Source organism: Jaculus jaculus, chromosome 11 (assembly GCF_020740685.1).
Source record: "Jaculus jaculus isolate mJacJac1 chromosome 11, mJacJac1.mat.Y.cur, whole genome shotgun sequence".
NCBI classification, from domain to species: Eukaryota; Metazoa; Chordata; class Mammalia; order Rodentia; family Dipodidae; genus Jaculus; species Jaculus jaculus.
This window is the reverse complement of record NC_059112.1, coordinates 108983252-108999094: the sequence shown is the minus strand read 5'-3', so window position 1 is coordinate 108999094 and position 15843 is coordinate 108983252. Positions and strand designations below refer to the sequence as shown.

The 15843-nt window shown below is 56.5% G+C and overlaps 2 protein-coding genes and 1 pseudogene across 2 annotated transcripts in view; 2 read left to right on the top strand and 1 right to left on the bottom strand.

The window, feature by feature from the left end:
- Positions 1–15843, bottom strand: part of LOC101612627 (coronin-7) — a 67857-nt gene that overhangs the window by 14772 nt on the left and 37242 nt on the right. The gene's annotated exons all lie outside the window — the stretch shown is intronic.
- LOC105943620 lies at positions 1257–3786 on the top strand (annotated as a pseudogene).
- Vasn (vasorin) lies at positions 3462–14484 on the top strand. The gene is made up of 2 exons (XM_004652221.2): positions 3462–3592; positions 11849–14484. Exon 2 carries the CDS (start codon positions 11857–11859, stop codon positions 13879–13881), a length of 2025 nt encoding a protein of 674 aa, XP_004652278.2. The 5' UTR covers positions 3462–3592; positions 11849–11856; the 3' UTR covers positions 13882–14484.

The window sequence follows — 15843 nt, the reverse complement described above, 5'->3', positions numbered from 1 at the left end:
GTCAAACAAATAAATAAAAATAAAAATAAATTTTTTAAAAGTTCATAAAGGCTGGGGAGATGGTTCAGCATTTAAGGCACTTGCCCATAAAGACTAACAACTGAAGTTTGATTCCTCAGTATCCATGTAAAGCCAGATGCACAGAGTGGTATGTATCTGGAGTTCATTTGCAGTGGCCAGATGGCCCTCGTGTGCCCATATTCTCTCACTCTGTCTCTCTCCCTCAAATAAGTAAAATTAAATTTAAAGAATTTTTAAAAAAATTATCTGAGTATGGTAGTGCACGTCCTTAATCCCAGCACTTGGGAGGCAGAGGTAGTAGGATCACTGTGAGTTTGAGGCCACCCTGAGACTACATAGTGAATTCCAGATCAGCCTGGACTAGAGTGAGACACTACTTCAAACAAACAAAAATAAATAAAAAATTAAAAGCCAGGTGTGATGGTGCATGTCTTTAATTCAAGCACTTGGGAAGCAGAGTGTGCTACCTCACCTGGTACCAAACCAAATCTGTTTTTTCGGTAGGATTTCACTCTAGCCCAGGCTGACCTAGAATTCACTATGGAGTCTCAGGGTAGCCTTGAACTCATGGTGATCCTCCTACCTCTGCCTCCTGAGGGCTAGGATTAAAAGTGCGTACCACCATGCCCGGCTCAGACCTCTTTTTACACAAAGCAAAAAGTCTCATAAGCTGGGCATGGTGGCGCACATCTTTAATCCTAGCACTCAGGAGCTAGAGGTAGGAGGATTGCCATGAGTTTGAGGCCATCCTGAGACTCCCAGGTCAGCCTGGGCTAGAGCAAGACTCTACTTCAAAAAGAAAAAAAAAAAAAAAAAAAAAAAAAGTCTCATGAAATTGCCCAGGTTCTCTCTGAATTTGTGCCTCCCTACTTCAGCTGCCCAATAGGTGGGACGGCAAGCCTGGGCCATCAGGTCCAGCTCACACAGCACTCACTGATTGCAAATCCAAATGCTTCTGAGCCAGTTGGAAAACTCAAGTGATCAAGAAGCCTGAAAAGGGTAGGACAGATGGCTTAGTGGTTAGGGTGCTTGCCTGTGAAGCCTAAGGACCCATGTTCTACTCTCCAGATCCCATATTAACCAGACGCACGAAGTGAGGCAAGAGCAAGGTCGCACATGCTAAGTGGGGCAAGTGTCTGCAGTGTGATTGCAGTAGCTGAGGCTCTGGTCCATCAATCCTCTTCTCTGTCTCTTATTATTATTATTTTTTTTTAAAAAGCCTGCCAAGCTTTACGATGGCCATAAAATGGATGGTTGTGCAGAACTGCTCCGGTTTCCTAATCAAGAGGAACAAACAGACGTACAGCATGGAGCCCAATAATCCAAAGGCCTGCAACTCCTTCCACCACAACAGGCTGATTCACCACAAGACTGTCGGAGTGGAGCCTGCCGCCAACAGCAACGAGGTCGTGGTGGCCAAGGAGCGGAGATCCGGCCAGCTGGAGCAAGCCACCACCTATGTGCGGACCACCATCAACAAGAACACAAGGGCCACCCTCAGCAGCACCAGACACACGATCTGCAAGAACCAGTACCCCCCCCGACCTGCCCATGGCAGCCATCCAAAGAGCCAGTACCATCCTGCGCAGCCAGAAGCCTGTGGTGGTGAAGAGGAAGTGGACCCGACCCACTAAGAGCTCCACTGAAAGAGAGAGAGACAGACAGAGAAGCACTTTAACCACCAAGAGACAACAGGGAGGAGTGGGGACTGAGATGACCAGTGAGTTTGAACTCTGGCAGGCAGAAGGGAAGAGCTGCTACTGTGCCTCAGCTGACTTCCTATTAAGACAAGCTGGGAAGCCCCATTTTAATGTAAAACCACCTGATTTTTCAACTCTGGCAGTAGCTTCAGAATTTAAAGCCTGCTGCACAGGTCAAATGAAACACCCAGAGGTTGGCTTTGTCCAGGAGCAGGGTGTGTGGTGTGTCGGGGTGAGGGGGATTGTGGCTATGCCCACACCTATGACCCAAAAACATGTCTCAAGGAACACCACCTTTCCTGGACTGGGAACCCTGAGAAAGCCCAGGAACTGCAAGGGGATGTCTAGAAAAAGGCAGTCCCAGCCAGACCCTGTTTGGCTTAACCCCGACAACTGGACATGCACCATGCTGCCTTCTAGAGAAGTTGTCCTACAAGCCCCCAGCCAGTGTGGCCTGGCCAAAGGCCTTGGCTGCAGGCCAGGCAGGAGGGGGCACAGTGGTGGAAGCTGCGAGCTGAGCTGGATCCCCAAAGGCATGCCTCTGACCACAAACCCAGAGGAGATTGGGGGCTGAGCATTTTTCCTGGAATCCTTCAAGGCAGGGGATTTTTCCGGATTGGCATCAGCTCCTCCTGCCCAGTCAAGGACCACTGTCAACAGAAGCCGAGGCCCCACCTACTGCTGGTGAAGTCCCTAGCCCCTGCTCCTTCTGGACACGAAGCTGCCAATAACTGTAGGGCCTTAGGCAGAGAGCCACTCACTCCCTTCCTGGGTCTCAGTCCACCTAGAACTGAGAAAGGTGTTCAGGGACGCCCACTACCCTGAGGCTGTCATGGCCCTAAGGACCGCAAATCCAGCATTAGAAGTTGTATTTGGGGGCTGGAGAGATGCCTTAGTGGTTAAGGCACTTGCCTGCAAAGCCTAAGGACCCAGGTTCGATTCAATACCCACATAAAGCCAGATGCACAAGGTGGCACACGCATCTGGAGTTCGTTTGCAGTGGCTAGAGGCCGTGGTGCACCCATGCTCTATCTGCCTCTCTCTTGCAGAGAAACAATTTTTTAAAAAGAAGTTGTGCCGTGCGTGGCAGTGCACGCCTTTGATCCCAGCACGGGGGAGGCAGAGGTAGGAGGATTGCCTTGAGTTCAAAACCACCCTGAATCTACCTAGTGAATTCCAGGTCAGCCTGAGCTGGAGTGAGACCCTACCTCGGGGGAAGAAAAAAGGGTTGTATTTGGGAAGCTCTTGGACTTAAGAAATTTTATAATTGGATTACTTAGTAACAGTAACTCATTGATTGCAGCAACTAAAAATCTGGATTTCTGACTCCAAATCCTTAGCCTTGGCAGGTTGAACAGATCATGGGGACTAAGGCCATAGGCCAGCCCCTGCACCCCCACTTGGCTCCTCTAGATCCTCAATGGCCCTGGGGTCCAGTTCTTGCATTTTTGTCTTAGTGTCACTAGATATTTTTTTTTTTTTAAAGAAAAGGAGGAACTCACCCAATGCCACACAACAAGCTTATAGGACAGATTAAAAAGAAAAAAAATCTGCCCAGAGCCTGCCTGGGGTGAGAAGTTTAGGTGCAGACTCCATCATCGGGGTTCAATGACCCGCTAAGTGGAGGGGGGCGGTGCCACAGCCAAGGCCGACCCTAGCCAATGGGGAGAGGCCCCGCCCACTCGGGGAGATGGGCCCGCCCCCTGCATCTTATGGCGCGACCCGCCTCCCACGAGCAGACTCCGGAGGAGCTCGAGTCCGGGCCGGGGAGACGTGGATCTGGCTGCCTCGGAACCTCGGGCCCGGCCAGCCGCGAAGGACTGAGGCCGCGGCCCATCCTACCTGGCTCGGTCGGCCGCCGCCGCCTCCCGGTGAGTGTCTGGGGGCTGCGGGCGGGGTCACCGGTGGGCTGCGCACGCTCGCCGAGCCGGCGCGCGGACCCCAGCTAGGCGCACACGCACTCGGGCGGGACGGCACCGCCAGCCTCGGTCACCTGGGTGGACCTGCCCGGGAGGGCTTTGTCCCCCCGCTGAACTGGGCCCGCCGCCGCGGCTGGCTCGGGTGAGCGTGTGTGCACGGCTCACCGGCCGACAAGGCGGCCAGTAGACAAAATAAACACCCCCGCCCTCGCTTCCTCCGCCCACGGCTGGGCCCTCGGCATGACCAGTTTTATGAATCAAGCCCCTTTCGGGGGATGGCCCACATGTAGCTTTGAGTTACTTCTCCCTCGGCTGGGTGGGGGGGGACACAATCTAGTGCCCCTGTACAGTCATAAACAGTCTTGGGGAGGGATGGAGCTTGGCTGGCCAGAGCCCTCACTGACCCAGTATCAGGCGTCCCATCTCTGCCCTTGGCAGGGAGGGAGCTTTGCTTGGGCTGCAAACCCAATGGCCTAAAGACAGCCGAGTCCTTTGTGTCCAGGGGCTGGCAATACTGGGGCCAGAGGACTGCCGAGGTTCCCTGTGGTCACTTGGCAAGCCAACTGAGCGGTGCCAACCATACTGCCTCAACCCCGTTCGTTAACGATTACCACACCAGGGCTACTTTGGGCTTCCACCCACTGGAGCCCTGGTGTGAGGTCTGCAGAGGGGAAGAGACTCAGGGTCCAGGTGTACCTTAGTGCCATTTGCACCGAGGGCCAGGAGAATTTCAGAAAGGGACGGCAGGAGCCTCCAGCCCTAGGCCTAGAGTCCGCAGGGGACTAGACAGAATTCTTAAAAGTCTTTGCTAGGATGGACTTGCGGGGGGGGGCAGCATAAAGGTATGACTGGCTGCCTGCTGTGTGAGCAGGTCGCATCAGTGTGGCCAGTATAGCCCAGGATGGGCCCCCACTATTAGCGAAGCCTCACAGGAGCCGAAGCAGGCGCGTGGGGGATGGGAGAACAGTCCCTTGAGTTTACTGTCCTCTCCCAGGGGAATGAGCTCTTCCCCCCCCCCCCCCAGCTTCTGTAAACAGAGTGTCAGAGGCAGGAAGAGGGCTCTGGTAATGAGCAGCCCAGCTGGAATCCCTCCAGACCATTATCTAGCATCTCCCATATAGAGACCCAGGGGCACATGTACCAGCCTGGGGGCCCAGGAGCTACTTGTTGCCAACCACCTTCCCCAGCCCTGGAACTGTGCACTGGAGCTGGAGGTTCACAGGGTCAAAGGAGACTGGGCGGAGGGCTGGTGCCCCAGGGTATTTAGCTGGATACCACTCTGCAAGGAAGGACTGTGCCCCAGAAACCCCTCAAAGTGTGAGCCCTGGTGCCAGGGAGATACCCAGGCAGAAGACGGCCCATAGTTCTGGTTTCTTTTACTGAATCCCCACCTTTAGCCTTAGGGGAATTGGAGTGAGCCTCTGGGAGTCAGTTCCTCCTGGGGTGCTCCTAAGCAGACCCCTGAGGGCTGGAAGCAGCAAAGTGGGGCTCTAGCTGGGCCTAAAAGCAGTGCCTACCTCACCAACCCAGCCAGACAGCCCCCTGGGTAAGCAGAGAGCTGGCTGGCCACCGGCAGGTCCTGCGCTCAAGGAAAGGGGTCAGTGACCCCTCCTCGATCCCCCTCAGAGCCCCTCCCTGAGCTGTGGAGCCCAAGGCTCCGCGTTGCCAAGAAAACCAGCTCCCCTCACTGCTATGGAATTTGCGTGAGTTCTTGGAGAAGGGGGAGGGTGTGTGTGCATGTGCGCGTGGCCCAGCGGGTGTGTATCTGGTGTGGGTGTGTGTCTGTGCGCGTGACTGCAGCAGGGCTGTGTTTTGGGCAGGCAGGGGTGCTTCAGGGACTCCGAGTGCACACAGGGAGGAGCAGAGGCCGGAACTCCTTCCTTTATCGGTTTCCACATTCCAGAGTCAGCCGGCTGCCTTCCCCAACCCCTCACTCAGCCTGTTGTCCAGGCCTGCAGGCCTCCCCCGCTTTTCCTCATTCCAGCCTCCCTGGGTGTGAGGAGGCTGGAGGAGGCTCCCTCAGGCCACCCCAGTTTGGGGAGGTGGGGGCAGGCAAGGGGCCAGTTCTCTAAGGTTGGGGACAGCTCCCCCCCCCCTTCTCCTGGGGAATGCAATAAGGCTCTGGCATTCCTGGAGGCTGCCTGAGAGATTTCATTAAGGAGGAAGGAGGGAGCCAGTTTGCATTGGGGGAGATGGGGAAGGCTGTGGTGCTTGTTGGCACTGGGCCCCAGCCACTGGGCAGCAGTGACAGCTTTAGGGGCACAGTTGTGGTCCACTGACCAGTTCTTAGACCCCAGGAAGGGCCTTTTGTATTGTAGGCTAGCTAAGAACCCTGGCACTAGTGAGATGGGGCACACAGTGAACGTGGAAGGGCAGGCCGCCTTCTGAGGCCACTTCTCAGACGCTATGCTCAGGCAGTTTGAGGTTGGCCTCTCTTGGTGACTAAGGTGTTTTGGCAAACTCAGAGTTAATTGCAGGGTTAGAGCTTACTGATGGGTGCCTGGCCCTGGGTGGGTTTAGGGCATCGAAGAAGTTAGCCCCAGCCTATCATACCTGCCATTACTGACAGTGGCATCTGGGCTGACCCATTTCTCATTGGGCTGCAGCCACCACACAGCTCCTGAGGCCATGACTGTCCTTGTCCAGCAAGTGGCACCTCTCTTGAGAGGGCATGACCCACCACCCTGGGGGCTCACTTGAGTGAAGGCTGGTCTTAGTCACCAGTCTCCCTGCCCTGGGCTGACAGGTCTGGCTACAGCCAGGTCACCCACAGGGCCACTGAAGACACCCACCTGGAGCCAGGCCAGCCTCCTCCTCCAGCCTAGCTAGCCACACCTGCTGAGACCTCCCTCCCTGGACAGGTACACAGGCCAAGCCAGTATCCCAGCTGTCTCCTTTGCAGCCTCTCTGGCTGTGCAGACACCTTACTGAATGCTAGGTCTTTTTATTAGGTGAGGCCTAGGGAATTAGGATTTTAAAAAAGCGTCCTGGGTAATCCTGACCTGCAGCTGGGATAGAAATGTCCCTTGAATTAGAGATGGAAAGAGGAGCCTTGAGAGGCCAGGAAGCTGGGATGAGGTCACACCGTAGGCAGAATTAGTAGACCTGGCTTGTGAAACCCTGATTAATCACAGGCCTGGGCTATGACCCCCTGGAGCGGCTCTTGGATGGCAACCCCCAGTCTCTGCCCTGCTGGGTCAGTGCTGCCCATCTCAGGGAAGGGGAGATGGGGTGGACCCAACGAGGGCCCTGAGCCTCCTCGGACACGTCAGCGAAACCAGAGCCAGCCATTCTGGCCGCCAGCACAGTCCCGCCTGGGGGGGGGGGGTTGGCAGACTCCTGGGCTGGGCTGCTGCCAGGCCCTCACTGCGGGGCGGGCCAGCACCAGGAGGCAGAGGCTTGGAGCCCACGCCAGAGGGTCAGACTCCTCCGTGCCCATCCCCCAGACCTACTTTGAAGAAGTCTGCACAGGAGGGGGTGTGGACTGCCTGTCTAAACTGTCCTCCACCCAGCTGGGCACATGGCCTGCCCTAGCCTCAGGGAGATACACTAGCCCCAGGGCTGATGTGGTCACCAAATGCCTGAGTTCTACCCCACCCATTCTTGTCCCTGCCTGACCCTGGGCATGTGTGAGTGAGCACCCACAAATATATCAAACACTTGGGGGTGTAGGGCACTGTGGGTTCCCGAGAGCTGGGATGACAAACCGTCTTGTCTTTACAGAGTCTCTCCTAGAATTCATGTATTATAGAGAGCTGGCTGATGGGTAACAACTCACCTCCACACCCCTTTCTAGAATTAAGAACTCTGCATCTCACCTTCCCATTGCCCTGGCACTGAAGAGTGGCCTGGTCATGTGGCCTTGGCTTGGGCCTGTGTGTCTCTTGTTGGTATGAAGGTGGTACCAACTTTCCCATAATGGGTCCTTCTAACGAGGCAGGTAGTGCTGCAGGCTATGGGTAACACAGTGGCCAATGTTTACCAACTTCTTGGCAAGCGCTCTGGGAAGCAGGTACAGCGATCAGGCCCACTTTACAGATGGATGCTGGAGCGAGGTTCTTGTCAGTGCTGGCCTGTGACTGGCTGAGAAACCAGACATAGATGCCCCATCCCAGCTCTTGGGTGGTGGACAGCCAGGCCTCGGTGGAGCAAGGAGTCTAGGAGAAGGGAGAAGCGTGGACTCTCCCTCATTGTTGCCTTCTGAACCCCTGAAGCCCAGGGGAGCTCCACCACTTTCCCCACACCCTTTTGAAGACAAGGTCTCCCATTCTTGACCCACCTTAGGGGTCATATCAAAGCAAGAAAACACCTTTAATCCTAGCACTTGGGAGGCAGAGGCAGGAGGATCACTGAGTTCGAAGCCACCCTGAGACTGAATTCCAGGTCAGTGTGGGCTAGAGCAAGACCCTACCTTGGGGGAAAAAAAAAAAAAGCAAAGGCCCTGGTCCTGTCAGAGCCACTGTCATCAGTGGACAGCACAGGGTAGTGGCTATCCCAAGCAGGCCACCACTCCCATGTACACACACAGCGCACCCAGACCCTATGTGGGTAGACTTTTCTCCAGAAATTTATTAAAAGGACTCCCCATTTGAAAACAAAACAAGGGCAGGTTAAAGGAGCTTCCTTAAAGCCTGCTGGCCCAGGTTCAATGCCCCAGTACCCATGTAAGGCCAGATGCACAAAGTAGCACATGTATCTGGAGGCTGTCTGCAGTGGCAAAAGGCCCTGGCATGCCCATTCGCTCTCCTCATAAATACAAGTTAAAAAACAACCCTGAGCCGGGTGTGGTGGCACATGTCTTTAATCCCAGCACTCGGGGGGCAGAGATGGGAGAATCATTGAGAGTTTGAGGCCACCCTGAGATTCCATAGTGAATTCCAGGTCAGCCTGAGCCAAAGTGAGACCCTACCTCGGGGAAGAAAAAAAAAAAAGGCTCAATTTAACAACAGAACTTGGGTCTAAACCTGTCTCCTGCTGCACCTGGCATCCCACTGTGGTCAGCCTATGCCCCGTGCAGCTTCCCTTCAGGCTGCCCTCTGTGCCAGAAAAACCATGGTAGGAACCCCCAGGGCGCAGACTGCAACTTGCATACCAGCATTTTCTAAAGCCCCAGAGCCATCTCCTCCTCATCCTCCCCTTGCTGGGCAGGGTGGAGCTGAAGCCAAAGAGCTTATTCCACATCTTGGGGGAAAGGGGAATCAGTTGTCTGCTGCCTGACACATCTCCTTGGTCGGGACCTCGGTCCCTCCTGATCTGACTCAGCTCCCCTCTCCTGCCAACGAGGACACACATGCCATAGCTCATGACCTGCTAGGTGAGAGCTGTCCTACTGCCAGACAGACCCACCTGTCCTGTTCTCCCTCTCCTCCTTTTTTGAAGAGTTTCCCTCTAGCCCAGGCTGACCTGGAGTTCACTATGTAGTCTCAGGGTGGCCTTGAACTCATGGTGATCCTCCTTCCTCTGCCTCCTGAGGGCTAGGATTAAAGGCCTGTGCCACCACGCCCAGCTCTCTACCCCCTTTAATGACTGCAGATAGAAAGCCCCTCCCAATAAGTAAATAGATTATAAAACATTTTTTTAAAAGACAGCATTTCCAGGCGTGGTGGTGCATGCCTTTAATCCCAGCCCTGAGGAGGCAGAGGTAGGAGAATCGCTGTGAGTTCAAGACTACCCTGAGACTACATAGTGAATTCCAGGTCAGCCTGGGCTAGAGCGAGACTACCTTGAAAAACAAAACAAACAAAAAAAGACAGCATACCTGAGGAACAATACCCATGGTTGTCCTGGGGCTCCACTGACACCCCACTAGAGCAGGAAGCCCAGAGCCCTCGGCGGTCCCCTCAGTGCGTACCCCCCAGCTCAAGCCACTCTGCCCCTGCAGCCCTGAGGTGGCCAGAATACACAGAAGAGATGGAGGTGCTAAGTATCAAGCCCCTATTTGGGGCCTCACAGCTTGGACAACTCTGAGCACAGGGCTGCCTGCCTGGAGTGAGCTCTTAACCATGACCTTACACAAAGCCCACAGGGGAGCCCAAACGGCAGGCTGGCCACGTGTAGGGTCCCCTCCCGTCTGACCCTGGCCTGGCCCCACTGGGAAGGCTGATTCAGGGGGAGGTCCCTCGGCTCCCCTCACACACACTGAGTAGAATGGGCGGGGGTCACTTGAAGCCCACATCTGGAGGCCAGGCCAACCAGCCAAGCTCTGAGTCAGGCAGGGTGGAACAGGTCCTGTGGGGTGAGGGGGCTAGGGGTGCAGCTAACAGTGCCATGGGTCATCTGATGCAAAGCCCCCATGGGACAGGCACCAGCAGGTTCAGGGATACCTGAGGCCCTCAGAGTTCTGGTAGCTGCTTTATCTGATGCCCAGTGTTGGGCCCTGCTGGGTGCACTCCCAGCGAAGGTGAGCTACCATGGAACAAGGACAGGCTGGGGGTGGGGGCTGTGTTCTTCACTGTTAGGAGCAGGAGCCCCTTGGGGACATTCACCACAGGTATACAGGGCTGACAGGCCCAACCTGGGCAACACAGCCTCTCCTTTCACCTAGAGCTGGGCCTGACTCACCTACCTGAGACCTTCTCTTCCTTCCCTCATATTCTAGGGGCCCTTGTGCCTAGGGAGGAAGGAGAGTCCATACTGGGGCAAAGGCAGGCTGGGTGAGGGTCGTGTTACCTGCTGTGGCCGTGGGGAGAGGGGAGGCCCCAGCTGTAGCACAAAAGGCCCTTGTATGAACAGCAGGCGCCTAGAGGGGGAAGGAGTGCTGGCCATGAGCAGAACTGCATGTCCATGACAGGCTGACACCCCATACAAAGCTCGGGCTTCCGGGGCACCCAGGGCAAAGGTGGAGCCTGGGTATGGATCCCAAACTCACCAGAAGACAAGTTGTGGACTTCTTTCACCTCAGTCTAAGAGTGGGAGCTCCACCCCTGACCCCCTCATTAAAACATGGGGTTCTGGCCAGGCATGGTAACATGCACCTTTAATCCCAGCACTTGGGAGGCAGAGGTAGGAGGATTGCTGTGAATGCTGTGAGTTTGAGGCCAGCCTGAGGCTACCCAGTGAATTCCAGGTCAGCTTGGGCTGAAGTAAGACCTATCCTGAAAAATCTAAAACAAAACAAAACGAACCCACGGGGTTCTGTAAGGCATGGGCCCTGTTCCAAAGACAAACCCTGTCATACCTAAAGCCTTGGGCTCCAGCTCAGACTCCCTGGCATCTCCTAAGCGTCCTCTTACTTGGGAGTGACAAGAGCAGCGTCCGCCTAAATTGTTGAGGTGGTACTGCGCAGGTGCCAGGAAGGACGAGCCACTGTTATGGTCACTGTTGGGGGACAGAACTGCTCCTCACACTGGGGGCACAGCCCAGAGTAGACATGTGAAAGAAATGGACCTGAGCCACTCGTTCAGCCTGGCACTGCCTCAAGTCACCACACATAGCACTGTCCCTTACACTTCTAGTTCATCGTGCTTTGGAGGTAGAGGATGTGAAGAGAACCCATCTCCCTTCCCTCCTTCCATCCCTGGAAAAGGGGCACCTGCTAAGCCAGACTGAAGTTGGCCTCTGCCCCTCCTCTAGGACCTTGCTGCTGGCCCCACCCTGGCAGCCTGCAACCCCCAACTTGAGTAAGCCTGACAGCAGGCAAAGTGGAAAAACACCGATCCCATAGTTTCCACGTGAAGTCTTCCTGCTGCGGTCTCTCCTCGCTCAGAGGAGGGAGGGACGCTCAGAGTGTGGTGCAGGGGCCAGCGGCCCGGCCCGGGCAGCCAGCTTCTCTGCTTACGCGCCTGGGCTGCCTGCCCACCCTGTCTCTCCAGATGCTGTGGGGAGGGGCTGCCACTCCAGGACTCAGGACTGTTTTTCTTGTTATTTTTTTTTTCTTTCTTTCTCTCCTTCCCTGCCCATGCAGTCAGCTTGGAAGAGCTGGCCTAGGTAGGGGCAGGAGGGCATGAGCTCAGGAAGAGAAAACTGTGGTCACTTGGTGTTCAGTAGCTGTGGGGGTCTGTGCTGTCCCTAGTGTATCAGCTTGCTACATGCTCGTGACAGCCGACACAGAGACAAGATCGTGTGGTGGGGGAGCCACGGGTCAGGAACAGACCGCTAGGGTTCTGACAAAGGCTCTTGTTGCATCTGGAAGGAAGGAGTGATGAATTCCCCTCGGGTCCTCCTGGAGTGACTGCCCTCCACCCTAACGCATGGCCTTTCTGTCCCCAGGACAGAAGATGCGCTCCAGGAGGCCCCTGCTGCCGCCCTTGCTGCTGTTCCTGCTGCTGGCTCTGAGGCCCAGGGTGCAGGGCTGCCCGTCTGGCTGCCAGTGCAACCAGCCACAAACAGTCTTCTGTACTGCACGCCAGGCAACCACAGTGCCCCAAGACGTGCCCCCTGACACCGTGGACCTGTACATCTTTGAAAACGGTATTACCACGCTCGATGTGGGCAGCTTTGCTGGTCTGCCAGGCCTGCAGCTTCTGGACCTGTCACAGAACCAGATCACCAGCCTACCAGGTGGCATCTTCCAGCCACTTGTCAACCTCAGCAACCTGGACCTAACTGCCAATAAACTGCACGAGATCACCAACGAGACCTTCCGCGGCTTGCGGCGCCTGGAACGCCTCTACCTGGGGAAAAACCGAATCCGCCACATCCAGCCCGGGGCCTTCCGTGAGCTTGGCCACCTCCTGGAGCTCAAACTGCAGGACAACGAGCTGCAGGCGCTGCCCCCACTGCGCCTGCCCCGCCTGCTGCTGCTCGACCTCAGCCACAACCACATCCCGGCCCTGGGGCCCGGGAGCCTGGACACCGCCAACGTGGAGGCGCTGCGGCTGGCCGGCCTGGGGCTGCAGCAGCTGGATGAGGAGCTCTTTGGCCGCCTGGGCAACCTCCATGACCTGGACGTGTCTGACAACCAGCTGGAGCGCGTGCCACCTGTGATCCAAGGCCTGCGTGGCCTGACACGCCTACAGTTAGCCGGCAATACGCGCATTGCCCAGCTGCGCCCAGAGGACTTGGCCGGCCTCACTGCTCTGCAGGAGCTGGACGTGAGCAACCTGAGCCTGCAGGCTCTGCCCAGCGACCTCTCGGGCCTCTTTCCCCGCCTGCGCCTCCTGGTAGCTGCCCGCAACCCTTTCAACTGCGTGTGCCCCTTGAGCTGGTTTGGCCCCTGGGTGCGTGAGAGCCATGTGACCCTGGTCAGTCCCGAGGAGACACGCTGTCACTTCCCACCAAAGAATGCTGGCCGACTGTTGCTGGAGTTGGACTATGCGGATTTTGGCTGTCCAGTCACCACCACCACAGCCACAGCCCCCACCACCAGGCCTGATGTCAGGAAGCCCACACCCCCACCTTCTAGTTTGGCTCCCACACGGCTCAGTCTTACAGAGTCAGCCACGCAGGCTCCCAGCATGCCGCCCACCACCCCGCCAACCATGAGGCCTGCTCCCCAGCCCCAGGACTGTCCAGCATCGATGTGTCTTAATGGAGGTACCTGCCGAGTGGGGGCAAGGCACCACCTGGAGTGTCTGTGTCCTGAGGGCTTCACTGGCCTGTACTGTGAGAATCCAGTGGGCCAAGGGACTAGGCCTAGCCCTGTACCAGACACGCCAAGGCCCCCACAATCCCTGCCCCTCAGCATCGAACCAGTGAGCCCTACCTCCCTGCGTGTGGGGCTGCAGCGTTACCTGCAGGACAGCACCATACAGCTCCGGAGCCTTCGCCTCACCTACCGCAACCTGTCGGGCCCTGACAAAAGGCTGGTGACTCTACGGCTGCCCGCCTCACTTGCAGAGTATACAGTTACCCAGCTGAGGCCCAATGCTACCTACTCCATCTGTGTCACGCCCCTGGGGGCTGGCCGAATGCCTGAGGGCGAGGAGGCCTGCGGGGAGGCCCGCACACCTCCAGCTGTCCGTTCCAACCATGCCCCAGTCACCCAGGCCCGCGAGGGCAACCTGCCTCTGCTCATCGCTCCTGCCCTGGCCGCAGTGCTCCTGGCCGTGCTGGCTGCCGCGGGGGCAGCCTACTGTGTGCGGCGGGGGCGGGCAGCAGCTGCCGCTCAGGACAAAGGGCAGGTGGGACCAGGGGCTGGGCCTCTGGAGCTAGAGGGGGTAAAAGCTCCCTTGGAGCCAGGCCCTAAGGCAAGTGAAGGAGGTGGCGAGGCCTTGCCAGGTGGGCCCGAGTGTGAGGTTCCGCTTATGGGCTATCCAGGACCTAGCTTCCAGGGGGCTCTCCCTGGTAAACACTACATCTGAGCTGGGAGAGAGAAAGCAGCCAGGGGTCTGGGCTCGTAGCCAGCACCCTCCGGCTGCCACACAAGGAAGTTCTCAGCATGTACCATGGGGACACACGCTCCATGGATCGCAGCCAGTCCCTGCTCCTCTCTGGGCTGGGTCTCCTCATCTGTGAATGCCGCCCAGGTGAGCTCTCACACCTCACGGCTACAGTATGTACAGGACAGGTGCCTGCCATCTGTAGGGTTCACTCCCAGGGTACAGGCCCTGCCATGTGCTGGTAACACGGCTGGGTCCTGTTGGGCTCCCCCAGCTACCCCAGGGAAGGACTGTAGAGAAAGACTGCGTGGGGTGGGCCTATAGCTGTGGCCTCAGCCCCAGAAGCACAGAAACACTTGAAACTGGAAGGGACGGTGCTCTGGGCACAGGCAGATTTGCTTCTATTGTTTTGTTTTTAAAATATATTTATAAAAGATCTTTTCCCGTTTATGCTGGGAAAATGTTTTTTAAACTCAGTGACAAAGACTTTGGTTTTTGTATGACAAATGATGACATGAAGGCCTTTTGTAAGAAAATAAAAAATAAAATAAAATGAAATGAGTGATTCTCTGGCTAGGCCTGGAATAGAGCTGGATATGGTCATGGCTGGGCTGCCTCTGATGGGTGGGGGGGTAATGCTGGTTAGGGTAGCTAACCCCAGTCTTACCAGCAAGAGCTACAGTGCTGGCACAGAAGGCTGGGCATCTCAAAGCAGACACAGGGTGTGGAAGGTCCCCAAGGGAGTTCTTATCTTCCTCCAGAGAGGAGGTACCTTGAACTTTCTCATTCCAGGACTTCATGGCTCCTTACTGGGACCAGGGGGCTTTCAGAACCTTCCACAGGGTCCTAGGCTGACCAGGTGGTGTGTGTAGCTAGGCCCGGTTCCCCCTGCTACCCCCCACTGTCCCTGGCACAGGCTAAACTGGCAAGCCCTGCTCCTCCCTCCTATCCCAGCTTAAAGGGCCTTGGTGGAAGAAGCATAAATCACCAAGGCAAATGGGCAAGAAAGAAGGGTGCAGGGAAGGGTCCAAGGGTTGAGCCTGGCTTGCAGACTGCCAGAGTGGTTGCTCTATGGTGACCCTTTATCCCCTGACCTAAGGATGTGCCCAGACATTCTGAAACCCCAAGGAGGAGGGAATGTTTTCCACAAAGGCTATATGTGGGGGTGGGGCAAGGCCAGGGTTGAGTGAGGAAGACAGCTGTAGCCTAGACTGCCACCCACTGAGCGCAGGGGGCTTTAGAAAGGACGGATGTAACTGAGTATGGTGGCACACGCCTTTAATCCCAGCACTTGGAAGTAGAGGTAGGAGGATCGCTCTGAGTTCAAGGCCAGCCTGGGACTACAGCGTGAATTCCAGGTCATCTTGGGCTACAGTGACAGCCTACCTCGAAAAACCAAAAAGGGTGGACATACAGCTTCTTTTCCTATTGATGGGAGGTTGGCCCTGTGGCAGTGGAGGGCCCTGCCCTGCAAAAGCTGCAGCTGGCCTCCTTCAGTGGGTCACGGCCCTGGCCCCAGCCTCACCCCTGGAGGGAAGGAAACAGCCTGGCCAAGCCTGGGGAGCAGGCCCTGCGGCTTGGGGTGTTGATGTCAGTGCCGAGTCAGGCTCAGCCACGCGAGGCTCTGGATTCAATTAGCAGCTGCTGAGGGCTGTGGCAAGAGGGAGGAGGCGGGTAGTGGGTCATGCGGGTAGTTGGTGGTGGCAGTGGGCCTGGGTGGGGCCCCTTTCTCCTGAGGCGGCAGTGGCGGCGGCAGCAGCCCAGGTGGATTTCCTGTAGGTCTGGGTCCTATTAGGCAGCAGCCATGGTGAGGCCTGCCCCTGTCAGTCCTATCAAAGAAGCCTTTGTGGGCCACTGCCGAAGACGGCGACTGCTGAGTAAATGTTTTCACTGCAAAGCAATCCTGGACTAGAGGGCTGGCAGGATGGGGTGGCAAGACCCAGA